Genomic DNA, 22,539 nt, shown 5'->3' with positions numbered 1-22,539 from the left:
ACAAGGTTCAACACCCATTCATTTTGAAACCTCTAATAAAATGGGGTTTGAAAGAACCTTCCTCAATATAGTTAAAGCCATTTGCTGTAAGTCCATGGCAAATATACTCATGGTGAAACCATAGCAAAGACTATACTCAATGGTGAAAAACTGAAAGGATTCCCTCTAATAAAACAAGGTTGCCTACTCTCACCACTACTATTTAGTATAGTATTGGAAGTCCTTGCCACATCAAGTAGGCAAGAAATGAAGGGCAGCCAGATTACAAAAGGAGTCAAATTCTTGTAACTCGGAGATGACATGACATTGTACTTAGAAAAACTCTACAAAAAGAATTTCCTAGAAACTATAGATTTGAACAGCAAAATGGCAAACCCAGTGCACAAAAATCCTTGGCTATTCTATATTCAAATAATAAAACAGGGGACAAAGAAATTGAAATTACATCACATTCACAATGGCACCTCAAAAAATCAAATACTTGTGAATAATCTTAACAAGGAGGTGAAAAACCTATGCAAAGAAAACTAATAATCACTATTAAAAGAAACAAATGAGAACACGCAAGGAAACGGAAAACATCCCATGTTATGGATTGAAATGACTAATATTGTCAAAATGAAAATCTTAACCAAAGCATTACACAGTGAATTCATACAATCCCTACTAAAAAATAACTATAACATCTTTTAAAGACACAGATCACAAACACTTGAAATTAATGTGGAGGAAGTAATAACTGCCACCCCAATACCCAAAGCAACCCTAGGAAAAATGAAAATAGGAGGCATCTCCTTCCCACCAAACTTCAAACTATAATAAAAAAAAAACTGTAGAAATCAAAACAGTGTTACACTGAAGTAAGGACAGTCTCTTAAGCAAGTGGAATATAACTGAGAATCTAGAAATAGATCCTTAGGTATATGGTCAGTTAATCTTTGACACAGGACCAAGGAGTATAAAGTAGAGCAAGAAAAGACTCTTCAACAAATGGTGCTGGGGAAACTGGTCAGTTATATGCAAAAATATGAATTCAAATCCTTTTTCACACCAAGAACAAAAGTCAAATCACAAAGAATTAAACACCTTGATAAGAGACCTGAATCTATAAATTATTTTGAGAAAAACATGGACAGAACACCTTTGTAACATTGAATCTTGAGGTATCTTCAATGATTCAGTGCCACTGGCCATGCAAACAGAAACTATGACAAATATAAGCAAATGGGACTACATCAAACTAAGAAGCTTCCACAACATGAAAGAGATGATGGCTAGAAAAAATATATACTCCATTGACTAGGAGAAAATATTTGCCCACTACTCATCTGACAAAGGGTTGACATCCAAAATACATAAAATACTGCTAGAACTTAATCCAAAAGTAAGAAAAAAAACATCAAAAATGGGGACAACAGGGAATAGACCTCTATGACAATAATAGGAGGAAATCGTCACTCTGGACAAGCACTGGGTACTGAATGGAGGTAAAGTGAAGTTACATGCATGATACCCTTCATTAACAATATGGAAACCACAGCGCAAAAAAAAGAGGTGGACAGTGACAGGGAGGGAAGGGAAAAAATTGTTAAGTGTCTCCCATGTGAAGAAACGATGTTGGAATATTATATGACTGAAATTCCATCATGAACAACTTTGTAAATGTGTTTATCACTGTGATTCAACTTAAAAACAAGGGGGAAAATGTGTCTGCCTGGGGGGTCAGGAAAACTGGGAACATTGTGGACTGAAGTGGATACTGGTGATGGGGTTGGTGTTGGAAATTCAATCATGCATAAGATGGGGTTGGTGTGCAATTCATGGTGATTCATTTTTAAAAGCTGGGAAGCTGATATTAACAAAAACTTCCTTAAAGACACAGAAACCAAAGTGTGAGTGTGTGTGTGTGGGGGGGGGGGGGGGGTACACATTACAAAAACACAAAAGGATGCATTGTTACTGTGGATGTGGGGACCCTCATTCATTGCTGGTGGAAATGCTGACTAGCCTTTCTAGAAAAAAATATGGGTACTTCTCAAAAATAATAGGAATTGAGCTTTCATACAACTCAGCAATTCTACTTCTTGGCCTTTCACCAGGAGCCCAAAAACTGTATTCAGAAAAGATACTTGCACTTATATGTTAACTGAAGCATTATTCACAATAGCCAAAATCTGGAAACAACCCAACTGTACAAGAATAGATGATTGAATTTAATATATATGTATATATGGCATATATACAAAATGGAATACTACTCGGTTTTAAGAAAAGATAAAATGATGCAGTTTGCTGCTTGGATCTGGAAAGTACCATGCTGAATGAAGTCAGGAGAAGGACAGACACAGAGTGCTCTCCCTCATATGTAGGGTATGACGAAACAGTAGGGGAATAGTAAAAGCCCAAAGGCAGCAGAAACTGACCCTGTTCTTCACCGGGAAGCTTCTGGTGAGAGAGGGGGCCCTGGAGAGGGTGTGGGGAGCAGCAGCCACTAGACAGTGTCTTCCTCCAGACACTCGGGTGGAGGGTGTAGTGCTGGAATGCTTTATACACAAAAGCCTACCACAGGGGCTGGAGCAATAGCACAACAGGTAGGGCATTTGCCTTGCACACAGCTAACCCGGATTCGATTCCCAGCATCCCATATGGGCCCCTGAGAACTCCCAGGAGTAATTCCTGAGTGCATGAGCCAGGAGTGGCCCCTGTGCATCGCCGGGTATGACCCAAAACCCGCCCCCCCCAAAAAAATAGAAAGCCTACTACAACGCCCAAAATTAAATATATATTTTTAAATTTATATATTTAATATATACATATATATGTATGTACATTGTTGATTGTGAGGTGTTCTACAGTTTCCTGTCCTTTTATATCCCTGCCATCTGCTGTGACAGCAGGTGAAACAACTATGAAGCAGCCTTTAATAACAGACTTTCAAGTAAATAAAAATTATATAATAATAATAGTAATAATAAAGCTACACAGTCACCTAAGCAAAATAATCTTACTTTTAATGCCTCACTCTTTTATATCTAATCTGTATCTACTATTGAGATCACGATGATCACAATCATCCTGTTGTTCGTCAATTGCCTCAAGCAGGCACCAGTAACGTCTCCTTCCCTTCGTCTTAGCCCTGAGATTTTAAAATGCCATATTCAAGGCTCTTTCACGCTAGGAGAATGAGACCCATCATTGTTACTGGTATTTGGCATATTGGGTACGCCACAGGGAGTTTGCCAGACTATTGAGATAATTCTACCTAAATGTTTAAAAAAAAAAAATCATTGTATGCCTGTCAACAAAACAAATGCTTTGTTATTTAATGTTCCTTCATGATTAAATTTTTCCTTCACTGAGAACAGTCCACAGTGACACTATATACCAAACCTGACCTGTGGGGTAGGCAGTGTTTTTACTTAGAAGAAAGTAGCTAACCAGAACCTCTAGAGTTAGCTGTGCTTTCTCAGAGCAGTCATCAGTCTTACCTCTGAAAATTAAAGTTCTTCTTTTCCCATGTACAATGGTGCTTTTATATTATTTTTAAGTCAACAGATTCCAGTGTTTCCCGTTGAGTTTCCAAATAATTTTTAACTATGGCCATTCAGTATTTCCCTTGTGAAAACTCACACTATACACTTCAGCCGCCACCCCCCCCACCTTCATGAGCAGCCCCTAGCTTCCCTTCCCATCCAAACCTCCCTATTTCAGCATTGATCTCCATTTATAACTCACCAAAACATTCACCAGCATTTAGATCCATCATCTGCTGGCTTAACCTCATAAATAGTCGTCTTATCTACTAATTCTTTTCTACTTCCTTTCCATTGCCTTTTCTATGTAGTAGAATTTACATTAAATATAATAAATAAAACATAAGACCATATCTCCCCTCTTTTCCCAAACCCCGGTTATATATGGTACAAATATTTAAGTACAAATTTACAATAACAAAGAGAAAAGGGAATATCCTTACAAAATATTCAACAGAATGTTAGTAAACATAAAGCAGGTAACTATGTTGAAACTTAAGTGGCCTACGAAGGAGTGAAAAAGTAAGGACCACTTTATGGAACTAGAAACAAGAAAAGGAAGAAAATGAAAGCTCAGAAATATGAGGATTAATTCATTTATGAAAGGAGCAGGCAGATCTTTACTTCAGATTGCTCCACCCAAATAAGCCTGCAACTAGTCTTGCCTCAATGAAGAATAAAATTAGAAAAAAAAAAAAAAAAAACAAAGAATCATGATAATCTTGTCATTGGCCACCATCCAGATCGCATATCCTTCTCTCCTGGAAAGAGCATAACATGACACTTGCCATAACCATGCGAACAGACCCCCCCCCCCCCCGCCAGGCTGTTTCACTCAGGACACCCCAGAGAGGGATGGGTAAGACCCCTCCCCGCCCCACGGGACCCAGCACTGGCAGCAGAAAACCTCCAGAACTCAACCGCCGCCATGCTCATAACTGCTCTTCTCACCCTTGGGCCGAGCTTCAACCACAAGTGAACCTATTCCTGGACCCCACAGCCAAATTCGAGGCCATGTGACACTTCACAGGACATACCCTACCCATACTCCAAGAGTACCGCACCACAGTTGATGGGGTTCAAAGTAGGAGGCAACCAATCTTAGAAGGAAATTTTTTTTTACAAATAAAAGCACACAGGCTTAACCTTTAACAACATGTTAGTCATCTCTTATGGAAGGGGCTTAGTGGCCCCTTGGTGAAATACAACAATCTTCACACTCTTTCCTCTAAGGATACTTCGTTGTAGCATTTTCAGCAGTTTTTTATAACAAACAATACAAAATTAAATTATTTCAGTTCTGTTTTGCGACAGGGATTGGGGTGCAGGATGGATATATGGTGGGAAGATGTAATGGTGGTGGGATTGGTGTATGAATATTAAATGTAATCAAATATTGTGAACTACTTTATAAAATAAAAAATTTTTTTAAAAACATCAAACAAAATGGGAGCCATTTAAATCTGAATTTCAGATAAACAATCACTTCCCTAAAAAACTTAGTGTACTATGTGCCAGATACTGAATGCAAATAAAATTTGTCCTACACTTTTACTTTATCTGGAAACCCTGTCTTCAGACTAGAGATTAGAAAATCCTTCCTTGGAGAAACTGAGTGTCCCAGGAAAGGCAGTTAAACAAGTAAGGGATCCATTAAGAGGGTCTCAAAAAATTCTTAGTAAATCAAACATACATACAAACAAAGTTTTCTCTATAACTTACTCAAATCCTAAAAGCCAAAAGTGAAAGAAATACATTTCTTTTAGCTTTATAAGGTGAAAGTGTTAATGGTTTTCTGAATATTTTAATTTTTGCATCATACACTGTTAAACTCCATGTATCACACATGTAGGGTAGATAATACACTCTACCACTGAGACACTGTCTCAGCCCAGATTTTTGACGTTTAAATAAATATTGTGAACTCTCATACTTAAATAAGATATTAAAAATAAACAGATCAAAAATCAAAGAATTGCTAGATGCATTTTCACCTTTATCTTTATGACCATGTTCTCAAATTTCTTATTATATACTTATATTTGAATTTAAAAAATATATTGCTATAGATAGACATATTATCTATTATGCATGTAATATACAGCATACATAACATATATGTATATAATACTTACAATTTTATGGAATTTTAAATGTGACTAATACATCAATATACCAGAATTTTATACATGAAATGATAGTACAGAACAAACACATTCAAAATAGTCTGTGTGATTCAGTATACTGATTATTCAGAGACGAATTCAGAGAAGACAGATTATAATAACAAAGCAAAATAAAATTGTAATAATGCCTCTCAATGTTGACTAATCATTAGAAGAATTTGGAAACCTATTTTTCAAAAAAATTTAAAGTTCAAAAATTTGATATCTGCTGACTTAGAAATCAGAAAGTGGGACTCAAAATGAGATTCTGATCATCAGATTTTAGAACATTTTAGAACTTAGAATATTTGTAAAATTTCAGTATGCTGACCTTGCCATATTTATAAAACAGTATGATATAGTCGTTTAAACACAATGATGATGCTATGCATATAATAAAATTTTTCTTACCTTGGATACCTTGCTGACATAATTCATTTGTATAGTACTTTCCTTATCAACTTGATTACAAAGGTTCTGTAAAGTAGATGCATATTCTTTATCACTTTTTATTCTTAGAGCCATAAATTTCTTCACTGTTTCCAGTAACCGTAATTCCCAGTCTTGCAATTTTAATACAGCTTCATGTGAATTCTTCAGGTCACTCCCAAACCCCATTTTTGTAAGGCACTGTCTTATGCTCCACACTTCCAAGTGAGCTTTCTAATCAGCACATATCTGTATATGTAAACAGAAAAAAAAAGCTCTTAAATTAAAAGAAAATTAGTCTTCAAAGCAAAGTTTTATAGCACTTTTTTGAATTTAAAAAAAAAACAATATAACTCAATGGTTTTCTCCCAAAGATCAGGAACAAAACAAGGTTGTCCACCCTCACCAATGCTCATCATCCCTGTTGAAGATCTAACAAGTATAACAAAATAAATAAAATAAAAAATATTGAGACTAGAAAAGAAGTATTTTTGTTGTAGATGATGTGACATAATATACCCATGAAATTGGAAGGGGGATGAGAGAGATGCCAGGTAATCTAGACAACACAATTGATTACTTAAAATTTCACCTACGGGAATAACAGCCAGTCAGAAAGATCACAGATAAGTCTCTTTAAGAGACTAAGAGCAGCTAAAGAGGGGCACACGGGTCAGATGAGCCACCCTTTACTTGGGTGAAAAGCAAGCTCTCTCAGATCCCATGCTCACACAAAGAAAAATGGCAGTGCCCGGACAGACAGAGGCAAAAGCAGTTACCATCCACTACGACGTGGCCAGAGAATAAAGAAAAGTCAAAGGGACAGAGAGCTGCAAACACTGGCAGGAAGCAGATAACCACAAAGCATGAGCAACAGACCAGGAGGACAACCAATGAACTTTATGGGACAGGACCAGCTAGAGATATACATGGACCAAAGACAGTATACATGGAAACCAATGAAGAATCAGCATGATGCGTGGAGACAGAACATCAAGGAACCAAAAACTATCTTCTTATAAATTTTAACATAGCCCTCTTCCTGCCAAGTTACCCCTGCACCACTGGACCAAGGAAGCCACCACCCAACTCTTGAACCCAGGACACACTCCCCAGACCCATAACGCTAATGCTGGACTCCATCATTTAGGTGTATCAAGGGTTCCAACACTCTTCCTGCCCATTACAAATGCACTGTGACCTCGTTCTGGCTGCCCCTGACTAAGGAAGCTACCACCTCCCCCCTCTCGAACCACAAACCACACAGATACTAAAACTTCTATGACATTTCCACCCCTTCAACCCCACCAATTCTACAGGTTGTTGGTTTTGATATCTCACCTGAAATACCTCCATAATAACCCTCTATACAAATGGGAATATTATACACTAACTTGCATGATCATTGAAGGAGCAGTCTAAGGTCACAGAAATTATTAGACTAACAGAAGTAACAGCTTAATGAAAAGTAATAAAACAGATCATGTCTCAGATAAGGAATCTGAAGCTCATATTTGAGCACCCTCAAACCTTTAAGAATAATGGGGAAACAAATGAATTCAATTGCTCTAGCAGACAGGGACACTAGTCCCAGAAAATCATCAAGTTCAAATAAACCCTCAAGCTTCAGTGATGAGGAACTAAAATCTATGCTCCATGCCATGGCCATCAAACTAAAGCAATCACTGGAAGAAAACTTCAACTAAATTGAAGAAAATTGATCCAGGGTATCAAAGAGTTCACACAATTAGAATTGAAAGAGTTTAAATATATAACAGCAAGCCACATCAATATAATTCAACATGAAGAGAACTGTTATCACTGATACTGAAAACTAAATACTAGCTATAACCAATAAAGGAAAATAAAATAATAGGAAATGAATGAAAGAAAATGTAAGATTTCTGGTATACAATAGCAGGAGGATTAAAGGAATACCAGAAAGAGAGAAAAAGATAAAGGGGAAAATGGCTAGTCGAAAAAATAATAACTAAGACCTTTCTTATATATTGGGAGTGGCTCCTGCACAAATTCAAGAAGCCCAAAGACGACCAAATAGACAAACAAGCCAACATTACAAAACACTGTAATTAAAATACTAAAATCAAGACAAAGACAAACTTCTTAGAGCAGTGAGAGATAGAAAATCACTCAAATATAAGAGAATCACAACAGACCTTCCATATGATACCTTACAAGTCAAGAAACTGAGTGGAATGACATATTCAAAGTACTGATTCAAAAAAGAACCCTCCATCCTAGAGTCCACTACCCTGCAAAGCTATAATTTAAATTTGAGGGAAGAATAAAACCTTTTTAGACAAATCGGCGCTGGCTGCATTTGCAAAAGCTAAATCAATCTAGCAAGAACTACTATAAAGCCGCTATAAAGAATAAACAGAATCTCAAAAACTTGCTTCCACATCCACATCCACAAAAATAGAAACATAGCCATTTAAATCATTGATCTCTCTCAATGTCAATGGATTAAAGTCCCTATACAAAGGCATGGGATAATTAGATGGATTAGGAAAGAAAGTTTCAAGAAACATAGCTAAACTCCCAGGATAAATACAGATTCGGAGCTAAAGGATGAAAAACAATCATACATGCTAATGGAGGGGGTGGGGGAGATGAGAAATCAATACTTAAATCAAATCAAACAGCATTTAATATAATGCAAGTGATTACAGTACTGGAAGCTACTTATTGATTAAGCAAACAGTAGCACTCTAGCACTGTTCTCCTGTTATTCAAAATTTGCTCGAGCAGGTACCAGTAACGTCTCCATTATGAGACTTGTTAACTGTTTTTGGCATATTGAGTACACCACAGGGAGCTTGCCAGGCTCTGAGGTGCAGGTGGGCTACTCTCAGTAGCTTGCTAGGCTCACCAAGAGGGACGAAGGTTTAAAAGAATCAGAGTCAGCCGCGTGCAAGGCAAACGCTCTACCTACTGTGCTATCACTCCAAAGCAAACAGTACATCAAGAAATACTTCGTCAGTATTTATGAATCAAATGAAGAAGCAACAAAGTACATAAAGCTTCTACTCACAAGGGTAAAGAAATATGATGACATCTGAAACATAAGAGCAGTGGGATACTTCAACACACTCTTGCCATTAAACAGATCAACAAGACAGAATATCAGTAAAGAGGGGCTGGAGTGACAGTACAGCTAGTAGGGTGTTTGCCTTGCACACGGCCGACCTGGGTTCGATTCCCAGCATCCCATATGGTCCCCCAAACACCGCCAGGAGTAATTCCTGAGTGCAGAGCCAGGAGTAACCCCTGAGCATTGCCGGGTGTGACCCCCCCCCAAAAAAAAAACATATAAAACAATATCAGTAAAGAGACAAGAGCCCTAAATGATAAGCTGAAAGAACCAGGATTGTTGGGCATGTACAGGCTCTGCATTCCCCAAAACAAGAATGCATTCTTCTGTAGTATACATAGAACATTCTCTGGATAAATTATATACTAGGGCATAACCCAAACATACAAAAATTTACAAATATAGAAATTTTACAAAGTAACTTCTCAGATCATAATGCCATGAAAATAGAAATTAGCCACAGAAAAAAAGTATGGGTAAAATTCCAATACTGAGAAGCTGAACAAAATAATCCTCAACAATAGAAGAATCAAAGAGGAAATCACGAAAGAAATAAAAAGATTCCTCAAAACTAATGACAATGGAGATACAAGCTATCATATCTATGAATTACAGCAAAAGCTGCATTACAGGGAAATTCATAGAAATACAGGCCTACTTTAAGAAAGAAGAAAAATCCAATCAACAAGCTAAACACATATCTCAAAAATCTGAAAACAGAATAGCAAAAGAAGCCAAAAGGAGTAGAAGGAGGAAAAATAGGAGCATAAATCAACAGCATAGAAACCAAGAAAGTAAAAGAAAGGATCAAAGAAACCAGGAGTTGGTTCTTCAAACGAATAAACAAAACAGATAAACCTTTATCTAGACTCACGGTCACGATCACGGTTCTCCCGTTGTTCATCGATTTGCTCGAGCGGGCCCAGTAACATCTCCATCATGAGACTTCTAGTTACTGTGTTTGGCATATTGAATACATCACGGGTAGCTTGCCAGGCTCTGCCGTGCGGGCGAGATACTCTCGGTAGCTTGCCGGGCTCTCCGAAAGGGGTGGAGGAATCGAACTCGGGTCAACCATGTTGGCACTTGTAAGGCAAACGCCCTACCACTGTGCTATTGCTCCAGCCCATCTAGACTCACAAGAAAAAACAAAGAGAAAATGTTCAAATAAAATCAATAGAGATGACACGAGAAAAATTGCAATGGACACTTTAGAAATTCAAAATATAATAAGGGTTACTATAAACAACTTCATGCTCTTGAGCTGGAGAACCTAGATGAAATTAATAGATTCTTAGTGTCATGTAATGTTCCAAAGCTGAAACTCAAATTAAAGAATTTATGCATGGCAAAAGAGATAGCCTAAAACTGAAATTAAAAAAAGGAGACCCATTAAAAATATTCCAAGACACATCATAATCAAAGTGACAAAAGACAAATTTAGAAATAATATACTAAAGAAGGAAAGTAATTATACACAAGGAACTTCCTTGAGATTCAACAGCAGAATTATCAAGTGAGATACTGAACAGAATAAAGTGGTGGGATATAGTTTAAAAACAAAATAAAACTTAATAAAATGAACATTGCATCAAGAATACTTAGCTAAACTATAGTTTGTATTTGGGCTGGAGCAATAGTAAGGGCACTTGCCTTACACACAGCCAACCCAGGTTTGATCCCAGGCATCCTATACGGTCCCCAGTGCACCACCAGGAGTAATACCTAAGTACAGAGCAAGGAGTAACCCCTGAGCATTGCCAGGTGCAACCCAAAAAGAAAATATTAAACTTTCATTTGTGTAGGATAACATTGGTTTGTACTTTCTGCCACATGGAGCTTAAGTTTACTGAGTACTCCCACCACAGTACCCCCATACTGTGTTTATTTGTAACCTCTTTTTTTGTGCTCTGTTAACTTGTAAATATTGCTTTTCTCTTCTCCTTAAGTCTTTTGCATAGTTAATTCAGAGCAATGTTCTTTTTGTACGTACGCAAGAAGATAGCTAATGCTATGCTTCTGTAACTTGGAAGTTAATTGACTCAATGATATTAACCCCTGAGCATCAGTTCTCTCAACTTAAACCCCAGTTGCCCTTACTTCCTAGAATCTCAAAAGCAGAGTCCCAACAAGAGACTGGATGGACCCAGGGTAAGCTGTGAGCTACCCTGGCATCAAAATGGGTCAGGCCAAAGTGCCATAATACTTAACTATAAATTAACAGCATGGTCGTGGACAAATTCTGTCATGATCCAAAAAGTAATAACTGGAGTAGGACTCTGCTGGGGTTAGGAAAGATTAATCTGGGCTGCGCACTGTAGTCTGAGATCTATAGCGAGATGTCCCCAGGAGAGCCACCCTACAAGCTCAATGTATCTCTTACTGTCTCTATACAAAATAACTCATATTAAGAAATATAATTAAGATGTTAATTAAGTTACTGGACAAAGGAGAGGTGAAACACTCATAGGTGGTATTTCACCTGGGAGCCTGATGAGCAATCAGGAAGGGCTTTTGATATGCTGATAGTCCTATGGGACAGGGTATGGTATCTACCCCCATCTACCCCCAATGCTGGGGAGTTGGTGAGAGACTAGAGAGAGACCAGGACAACAAGATGGAGCACAGAGAGACTAGCAAGGGGGACAGAGGAAGAAGAATGTAGAGGAAGAATGCAGGAGCAGGCACGTGGAGAGAGAGAGAGAGAGAGAGAGAGAGAGAGAGAGAGAGAGAGAGAGAGAGACGCTGCTGTGAGAGGGAGAGCGAAGAGATGAGCGGGAGAGATAAGGAGGAGACTGGAATGAGGGGCAGTGTGAGACTAGAATGGGGAGCTTAGTGAGACTGAAACAGGCACATGGGGAGAATGGAATAAATGGCACTGATCACCAACCAGCTTGGCCCTCGTTTCCTCCTTCATCTGCCCATGGCATTGGCCATCCTGGGTATCGGAGAATCCTGAGGCCACCAAATGCAGGTGGTGAGAGAAAGCAGCAGAACTTTCCCTAGCCATCCAGTTATTACACACATTTGTATCTGAATGGCTAATAGAGCTTCACAGATAAGCAACAGTACAGGAAATTCATGGCCTTAAAACCAATGTTGCAATAAGCATTGATGGGTATTTTTTGAGACAAGATAGATCTTACAAATACAACTAAACTCTTAAGAATGATAGCAAAACTCCATGTAAATAATCTCACTAAATTTCAATGGTGAGAGTACACCAACCAAGTGACACAGAGTATCAAAATGAATCAGAAAACTAAACCCAGCTTTCCCTTTCCAATGCCTACATACAAGAGACACATTTGATCAGCTGGGGCAAACACAACCTTACCATTGTCAAAACAGCAATTGCCCAAAGCATTATAGAAATTCAGTTCAGATATATGTGAACATACATATATATCAAGACATAGATCAAACACTCTTAAAATTCATATGGACTAGTAACACACCACTCATCCCACCAACAGCCAACACAACTCTAGAAGAAAGGAAGATGGCAGTCTTCTTCTTCTCCAACTTCAAACTGTACTATAAAATGATAACTATCAGAAAGAATGTCCTGACCCTGCGCCAGGCTATCTTCACTGGGGCAATTCAGAGGGGGGCGGGTTGAGTCTCCCACCTGGCTCCAGCAGAACCCCAGCAGTCAAAAAACTCCAGAACCCAACCGCATAGCCATGCTCAAGGCTACTCGCCACAGGCTCTGAGGAGCTTCCCCTACAGGGAGTCCTGCAGAAAAACCCAGGTATGCGGGAACAGTAACTGATATCTCCAAGCTCGCTTGGAATAGGACTGGGCCTCCTCCCACCAGTTACCCAGTTTTCCAGTAGCTTGGCAGTCACACCCACAAACTGCCTCCAGCACCATATAATCTCATCAATGGTCAAGATCCAGGGACTATAAAATGAAACTCCTGGAAGACAGAGACACAGAACTTTTCTGGAGCAATTTGCGGCTGTGTGACCTCTTATACTCTAGCTTACTGATGTACCAAAAATAGCATACATTTGTTTGGGTTTAACATACACGCTTGTAATCTCTTATACAAGACTTAAATGGCTCCAGGATGAACTACAACAATCTTCACACACTTTCATCTTATGGTGGTGGGAAGATGCACGGTGGTGGGATTGGTGTTTGAATATTATCTGTAATGAACTATTGTGAACAACTTTATAAAAATAAATTTAAAAATGATAACAAATAATAGTTGAATAACAGACTAATGGAAGAGAATCAAGAGTCCAGAAGACAGATACAGATATACGAAGCATAATAGATGCCCAAGGCAACAGAACACAAGAACTGGTCTTTAGCAGAAAGCTTACCATAAAAAAGAGTAGCGAGTGGGGGAAAGATGGGAGAAGCCAAAGGCAATGGTGGGAGGTATAAAACTCCAGGGAAGGGGATAGTACTGGAATATTTCATTCATAAAGTCCTATTATTAACAGTGTTGTAAACATCCATTCTAAAACAAAAATGTTTTAAACTTTGAATTAAAAAAAAAAGTACTATCTCAGCAGGTCCGCCTCCAGATCACAGACCCTCTGCTTGCCCCTCCATCTTCCAGGTGAGGTTAACCTACCAGCTAATATCACTGGAGCCTTCTGAGCACTGGAAGCAGACTCCCTTCTCTTCCAGCTAGGTGCCAGCTGACTCCATGCCTGATACTCTCCTTATCAGCACCTCCACATGTCCTGAACCATGCAGTTGCAGTTACACTTCTCACCCTTATACTTCCTGTCACTGGATGAAGATGGCAGGAAAGAAAAGAACAATACCCAGTATAATCTCTCAGAGATTCCCAGCAGGGCTAACTATGATGATTCACCCTCAACATAACAGGAACATAGCAAATACTCTGGGGAAGCCCACCAAACTCAATGAGTGGTAACACGAAAGGCTCTATCAGTAAACTGCATCTGTAAACTCGCAGTGAGTTTAGTGACTCCAGCTTGAGGATGTTTCATCCTTTGCTGAGGATGTTTCAGCAAAGAACAAGGAAGTATGAGACCCAAAATGAGAATACTACAATCTTAAGTGACAGAAATAAAGCATATGGTAAGTGATAGAAATGCAAAAGAAGATTTGAACAGCAAAATAATAACTGAGGAAAAGATTGACAAGCTTCATGGGGAGATACAGGAAATTTCTAGAAAATAACAAGCAGTGGAGAAAAATCTGCAAAGAAATAGTTAACCAGATTTACAGAATGAAAACAAGAAGAGCAATTTAAGAGTCAGAAGATTCCCTGCAAGGCAAATTTGATGAAGAACCACCTGTTGAAGAAATTATATATATATATATATATATATGTATATATATATATATATGAATTTCCCAGAGTTGAGAAGTTCTGGCACCCAGACCCAAAAGGTCTAAAGAGTAAAAGTAGACCCAGATAGAAAAACTCCAAGATATATTATAATCAGAATAATAAAGCCAAAAACAGAGCTAGAAAATTAAAATCAATGAAATGAACACCTCACCAAGAATATTTTATTAAGCTAAATTATCATTTATGTGGGCTGGAGCAATAGCACAGTGATAGGACGTTTACCTTGCGTGCAGCCAGCCTTGCCGAGCCGGGTTAAATTCCTCCGCCCCTCTCGGAGAACCCAGCAAGCTACCAAGAGTATCTCGCCCGCCTGGCAAACTACCTGTGGCATATTCAATATGCCAAAAACAGTAAAAACAAGTCTCACAATGGAGACGTTACTGGGCCCGCTGAAGCAAATCAATGAACAACAGGAGGACAGTGCTACAGTGCTATCATTTATGTATTGAAAGAACAATACAGAGATTAAAGGAGAAGCAACAGCTTAGAGAAACCAGAAAACAACCTTGAAACCAGTTTTGCAAGTTTTAAACAAGTTTCTTTAAAAGACAAGATAAACTTCTCACTTTGCTACTGAGTATGGCATTTACTTATTTTACTTATTGTTGCCCTCTACTAAATTTGAATCATATTCATTTACTTCTAATTTTCTAAGGGGTTTTACATATTTTTCAATAATAAATTAACATTCCATTTTATTGAATGTTCTATGTCTGGTCAGGTTATTTTTTGTAAATATATAGAGATCTTTGAAACAATCTTTCACATATTAATACTCATACTTAAGCATTATCTATAACATTTTCTAACATTAAGTCAATAGCCCCTTTCCAGGATAAAACACACTTTTATACTTTAATAAGCCAAATCAGATTTTCCCCTTAAATTTTCTTAATACTTCTCACTCTTACTAAGTTGTATATTTGAAGAATTTGTCTATTCCAAATAAACTATAAAATGTATTAGCATAGAATATTCATAGTATTAATCATAATTCATATTTTAATTTATATACCTTTAAAAAAAGAAAGTTTTGAGTTTTTGAAAAAAATTTAACTAAAAAATAAAAGAAACCAATACTCTACTGTTTGATCTACAGATATAACTTAATTTATGATCACAAAGCTTCATTTTATACAAATTGACAAGCTAGAGGCCAGAGCAATAGTGCAGTAAGTAGGGTGTTTGCCTTGCACACGGCCAACGGTTCAATCCCCAGCATCCCATATGATCCCCCAAGCACTGCCAGGAGAAATTTCTAACTGCTAAGCCAGGAGTAATCCCTGAGTATAGCCAGGTGTAGGCCCCGAGACAGACAGGCAGATTCTCACACACACACACACACACACACACACACACACACACAGGCAACAAAATCAAAATATAAAATTGAACTTCAGCAAAATGAGAACCTCTGAGTTCAAAGGATACCATCAACAAAGAAAAGACATCTTTTATAATGCAAGCAGATATTTTCAAATGATTTTTCTGATAAGGAACTTCTATCTGGAATGCATAAATTCTTAGATCCTAATAATAAAAATAATGATCTAATTGAAAATGAGCAATATAGGTCAATAGAGAGCTTGATGACTAAAGTTCCTTCCTTGCATGCAGGAGATCCTGAGTTTGATCCCAGTGCCACACATAGGCACCAAGTGAAATCCTAATGGAGCTGCTGTAGTGATTTCTGGCACTGCAGACAGGTGTATCTGGGGATGTGGTGCTAGAAAGTGTCAAACATAAAACCCTGCCATCAATACCGTATAGCATTGTGCCTAAAATAATTGTTTTTTAAAGGACCACAGACAAAACATGATGCTCAGGAACCGGGCCATTTGTCCATCACCTACTCCACACCAGCAAGCATATTTGTGAAAAACAAAAGTAAACTGTGTGACTCCCAGTGAGCACAAAAACAAGAATGCACAGAATCAATACAACTAAAGAGTACAAGGGCTAGTGAGCAGAAGTACAAGCATCAAAACCAAAGAACTGAACCCTTCACAAGACCTTGTTGGACTGTACAAGAATTGTAACCTCCTATCCAATCCTGGTGAATACCACAACCAAATGCACAGGCACTGCAACCAACAGAGGGTAGCATGATACAACTACATTAACACAGGGAAGAGAAGGGGTAAATGATAACAATGGAGAGCAAAGGATCTGAACAGACAAAGAGGATTTACAAATGTCAAATGGGCATATAAAAAGATGCTCAGTATCATTAGTTATTAGAACAATCAAAAACAATAAGAACAAATCAAAACACACTAAGCACTTTACACAAGAATATCTATCACCATGGGTGGAGCAATTGGACAGCAAGTAGGGCAGGCAACCTACATGCAGCAGACTCTGCTTTGATCCCTGGCATCCTTTATGGTACCTCAAGCCGCACCAGGAGTGATCCCTAAGTGTAGAAGCCAGGAGTAAGCCCTGAGCACCACTGGGTGTGACCCCCCTCCAAAAAAATTAAATGAATAAAGATTGTCATATATATACTCAAAAGATAATAATAAGGTTAAAACAAACTTAAGAAATTAGACTCTTCATGTATTTATCAATGGGGGAAATTTTAAGTCATGTAAGACAGGGGGACAGGAGGGAACTTGGGGACACTGGTGGACAGAAGTGGACACTGAGAGTGGGATTGGTGCTAGAACATTATATATCTAAAATTCAACTATCAATAACTTTGTAATTCACAGTATGTTAAATTTAAAAACAAAATTTTAAAAATACCAGGTTCAGATTTTTTTAATTTTAAATATAATATTTTTTAATAAAATGGTATAAGAAGGTAAAAAAGTTTCCCAAGTAATCAAAAGTTAAGAATAGCATCATCTGACCCAGGGCATATACCCTAGAGAAATCAAAACATCCTCACATAAAAATTTGCATGCAAATGTTTGAGTAAAATTATTCATCATTCACACAAAGTAGATACAAACCAAATACCAACAACTGACAAATGTAAAAAAAAAAAGATGATAAAATATTATTTGGAAATAAAATTAAATATATATAAAAGCTAAAAAACAAGTGAATCTCATAAATTTGATGCTAAGTGAAATATGCCAGACTGATCAATAATTCAATGCTCCTTATATGAAATGCCCAAAATCTAGAGAGACATAAAAGTAAATTAGTTATCCACAGTTTACAAATATTTTTAAATGAAGATCCATCAGTAATAGGTACTAGAAATTTTATTCTGACATGATGAAAATGTGCTGAAATTGATTGTGATGAGTTTACACAACTCTGTGAACAAATTGAGAACCATTCATTTGTATAATTTAAATATATGAATGCTTCAGCATGTAATTATAGACCAAAAAAGTATTAAGAGAAATCACTATAGCATGATTATCATCTAAGGTCATTTATTGGAAATTTTCCCAGTTATATATACATATATCAAGTAGGATATATATATCAAGCAATATACATATACATATATATCAAGGAGACATATATATGTGAATATAAACATATATATCAAGTAGTATATAAGCATATGTGTGTATAGTACATATGTGTATATATGTGTATATACTAGATAGGGTATGTATATTATATAGGATATATATAGGTGACATACATATGATATTATATATAGGATATATCCTACTTAATTACTGTTACTCCTGAAAACTGTGACTTTGGGTTTTTTGGGTTTTTTTTGCATTCTAGTCTCCATTAGTTCAGAGACTGTCCAGACAAGCTTTTCAGAGCTAATTAGAAGAAATGACAAAGCACACCTTTTATTTTTAGCTCTGGCAGCTAACCAGAAGTCTTCGTGTTAATCCAGCTGAGATCCTCTAAGGTATAGAGAAAATAAAAAGAGACTTCCCTCCTTAACCTTAGTGATCCCATCTAGAGAGATAGTAAAAAATGTGGGTTTTCCAAACAAAACACTATACTTGCCCACCAAGTGTAAACTATCCCATTTTATAATCTGTCAAACAAATGGGAAGGGGAAAGGACATAAAAGGGTAAAGCAGCACTTCATCCAAGTTTCAGAAGTAACAGTCAGGAGACTGAATGGCTCCTAACATAAGTAACATTCCTAATATAAATATTCAATTTATATAAAGTAAGAAATTTCAGTGTCTTTCATTATGTATATAGTAGGTATTTTACTTTGATTTAAAGTATCTTTATGGGGCACAATAATTTACAGTGAACATTTTTATGTTATTGTATCTACAGCTCAACTATGTCTCAGTAAAGATAAACTTTAACTCAACCCATGTTTTCAATTAAAGAATAGAAATACTTTTTGAGGCCAAAGTAAGGTCAGTCTATTTTTAAAAAACTGTATCTTAGTAATGGTGGTAAACATTGCTTCTGCTTCTAAATACCTCTAGCTCTGATCTAAGGATTTTGTTCCATTATAATTAACTTCACAAGGATTGTGCAAGCAAAGAATAAAAAGGAAAACAGTATGTGGAAATTAAGGGATACTCTAGTCAGTTTTTGTTCCTTATGTACAACAGAGGAAGAGTTTCTAAGTCCCCATTTCTTGTCACTATGGGACTAGAGGGAGAGGTGGTTTTCATTGTATACCCTCCTATACATATAAATTCCATTCTAAGTTTTAAAAAAAAATACACTACAGAGAAATTCAAAAAAATAATGAAGGGCCAGAGCTATAGTGCAGCTGCTAGGGTGCTTGCTTTGCACACAGCTGACCCGAGGTTCAATCTCCAGCACCACATGTGGTTCCCCAAGCTCCGCCAGGAGTAACCCTGAGCACCACTTGGTGTGGCCCTCAAAACAAAAGAGAAAGTTAATAAAAACTAGATTATCTTAGGGGGAAAAAAGGGACCAAAGAAATAATACAGTAGGTAAGGTGTGTGCTTCATACAGAGTTCACTGGAGTTTGACTGATGCCAGTTACCACATATTGTCCCCACGCAATTCCTAATGGGCCAGAGCCACAGTACAGCAGGGAGGGCATTTGACATGCATGCAGCCACCCTGATTCAATCCACGACATCCTATACTCTCCCCTGAGTATCGCCAGGAGTAATTTCTAATTGCAGAGTCAGGATTAACCCCTGAGCATCACTGGATGGGACCCAAAAGGCAAAAAAAAGAACAAAAATAAAAACAGAAAAAGAAGCAATTCCTAATTTTAGTGCCAGAAGCCCTGAGCATTGCTGGTAGTGATCCCTGGGCACAGAGCTAGGATCCCTGAGCACCTCTGGATGTATACCCCACCATCACTAAAAAAAGAAGAAAATGTATTTCAGCACGGGGCAAAAACCTAAATAAGAGAGATTCAAGGCCTCCCAAGCATGAAGCAACACTGGGTGTGGATCCCTGTGAACACTCTGACACTAAGTGGTCCCAATGGCCCAGAGCATCGTTGGTGGCATGAAATTATCTAGCTCAGTAGGGCATCCCAGAACTGAACCCCAGAAAACCAGAGCAAAACTGGAGCATAATCTGGAAAGTCTCAACGGTAAAAGAAACAATTTCTCTCAAATCAGAGTTTAGGTATCAAGCAATAAAATTTTCATCTCCCACTATCTACTGATAAAGAAAGTAAGAGGACTAAAACCCCTTAAACTAACTTGATTTTAAAAGCAAAATTACCAGGTCATTAACATGAGTCGTTGGGAAAGGGACACACTCAGCTACACTCAGGACTTCCCTTTGGCTCTGTATTCAGGGATCACTTCTGGCAGGGCTCAAGGGACCATAACAGGTGCCAGGAATGGAAGCAGGTCATCTGCATCTAAACATCTGCATAAAACATCTGCATACCTACAGCTCCCGGAGAATGTACCAGGTCCCAAATGTACCAGCCGAGATCACCAGGAAGTCCCAGATGGGGTAGGTGCCGCATCCCGACTTCTCCAGATGGAACCCCAGTGACCATAAGCCTCTACAAGCATAGTGCTGGCATGCGGGAACCAGGACTTTTATTCCAAACTGCACGGCCGCGTACAAACTGATCAATGGAAAATAAATCATCCAACGTTTCTCCCTGAAAATCAGGCTTAACTCTTTTACAAACCACAACACCCAACAGGAGAGAGAGAACAAAAGGGAATGCCCTGCCACAGAGGCAGGGTGGGATGGGGGGGGATGAGGGGTGGGAGGGATACTGGGATCCGTGGTGGTGGGAAATGGTCACTGGTGGAGGGATGGGTATTCAAAATAAATAAATAAAATAATAATAATAAAATCCTGTTTACAACTGGAAAAAAAATCTGCATACCAAGCAAGCACTCTAACTACTGCACTCTTTCTTCAGCCTTAACCTTAATTTCTAAGTGACTGATTTTCTGGTGATAGCTACACAAATATATTCATTCACTTGATGAAATTTCATCCAGCTGAGTAACTGAGAATTTTTCTTAATACTTTTTATGTAAATTCAATAAAGAGAGAAGAATTTTAATCAGGAAGCCAGGAATAGGAAAGCTTGAAAAGGAGAGTCAGAGGGAGGCTCAGTGGCAAAGTTGACACTTTGATTACCAGCATTATGGTTCCCCATTGCCAAGAGCAATACCAGCAGCACTATTTGGGATCTCCAGCACCACAATGAAGTGTCTACTCTACGGCACATCACAACCACGTACATGTGTAAGCACACCAGCTAAAGAATGCACTACAACCAGATGTGCGCCCCCATGTGAAGTCAATGAATTGAAATCAAATCCAACCCCAAGTCTTTACAACAATAACAAAAACTGTGGGGGGGGGGGGGGCTGAGGAACAAAGCAAGAGAAATCATTAATTTTTAGCTCAAACGGTTAATGTGCATGCTCTGCGTGAAGAAGGCCTGTGATCCCCGACCCCCACAAGGAGCAACACCAAAGCATGGTTCCCAACTTCAACTAATGAAGAGAGAAATGGAAAAGAGACATAAAATTAGACACAGGAAGTCAAATCACTATAAGTCATCATGGTAACTGAGAATCCTAGATTGAGAAATGAGGATCTAAAATTGACAATGTAAGCAAAAATTTAAGTGCCTTGTTTTGATGAACGGATTTAGGAAACAAAACAGCGGCAATCTAATGAAAACTGCAAGGCTCTAAATGAAAGAATGAGAATATGGGGTAACTTGAAAGAAAATGCATCCACTTCAGCAGAAAATAAATGCTAGGGTAAAATGTTAAGACTAAGGACCTGAATTTAAAAATCAATTTTTTAAAGCTGGGCAGTAGGGAGCTGGAAAGATAGTGCAGTATGTGAGTGGGCAAGGAGGCTGGTACCTCTCTTCTCCCCACTTCACTACGTCACCTGCAAGAAAAACAAGTCAAAATCCTGACAGAAAAGCAGTGAGTTGAGATCAAAACCCATTTGAACCTGTCAACTATGGAACGACTAGAGGCTAAAGTATTGTGATAAAGAAGCAAAGAAATAAAATCAGTTCAGAGTTACTGATGCCAGAGAGAAAAAGAAGATATGAAAAATCAAATGTCAAAGGAATACGTGAAAACTACAAAAAAAAAAATCACTACTGGAGTTTGGAGAGAGTTGATAAAATGAAACAGTACCACAAAGAGCTAACTAATAAATGGAGAGGAAGCCTGGGTTTGACCCACAGGACTGAACAGTCCCCAACACAGGAGCAACCCGTAAGCAGAGAGCCAGAGAATCCCCTTAGCACTGCCAGGTACTGTCCCCAAACCAAAAACAAATAAAATAATCAACAAAAGAAACAAAAATTTGTTTTAAAGAAACCCAAAATTTTAAACATATCAACAAATAAAGAAGTATAGCTTTAATACACAAGTTTTACACTATGGTTACATAGGGAAAAAGAAAGAAATCTGTTGTTTTAGGTAATGTGCTAAATAGTACCCCAATTTCCAAATCTACTCTGAAGAAAAGATGTAGCTGATCACTCCAATATCAATCATCAAGAAGCCAGTATGATAGGACAGCCTTGCACACGGCAACCAGGGTTCAACCCTG

The 22,539-nt window shown here is 38.0% G+C and overlaps 1 protein-coding gene across 1 annotated transcript in view; it reads right to left on the bottom strand.

The window, feature by feature from the left end:
• The window catches only part of FER (FER tyrosine kinase), a 444,812-nt gene that overhangs the window by 390,266 nt on the left and 32,007 nt on the right, over nt 1–22,539 (bottom strand). Inside the window, exon 3 of the mRNA XM_056139057.1 lies at nt 6,110–6,376. Coding sequence (XP_055995032.1) covers nt 6,110–6,316 — 207 coding nt within the window. The 5' untranslated portion in view covers nt 6,317–6,376. The remainder of the gene's footprint in view (nt 1–6,109; nt 6,377–22,539) is intronic.

The sequence above is a fragment of the Sorex fumeus genome, unplaced genomic scaffold, assembly GCF_029834395.1.
Source record: "Sorex fumeus unplaced genomic scaffold, SorFum_2.1 ptg000131l, whole genome shotgun sequence".
Lineage (NCBI taxonomy): Eukaryota > Metazoa > Chordata > Mammalia > Eulipotyphla > Soricidae > Sorex > Sorex fumeus.
The sequence above is the reverse complement of the archived record's forward strand: the minus strand, read 5'-3'. Positions and strand labels throughout refer to the sequence as shown.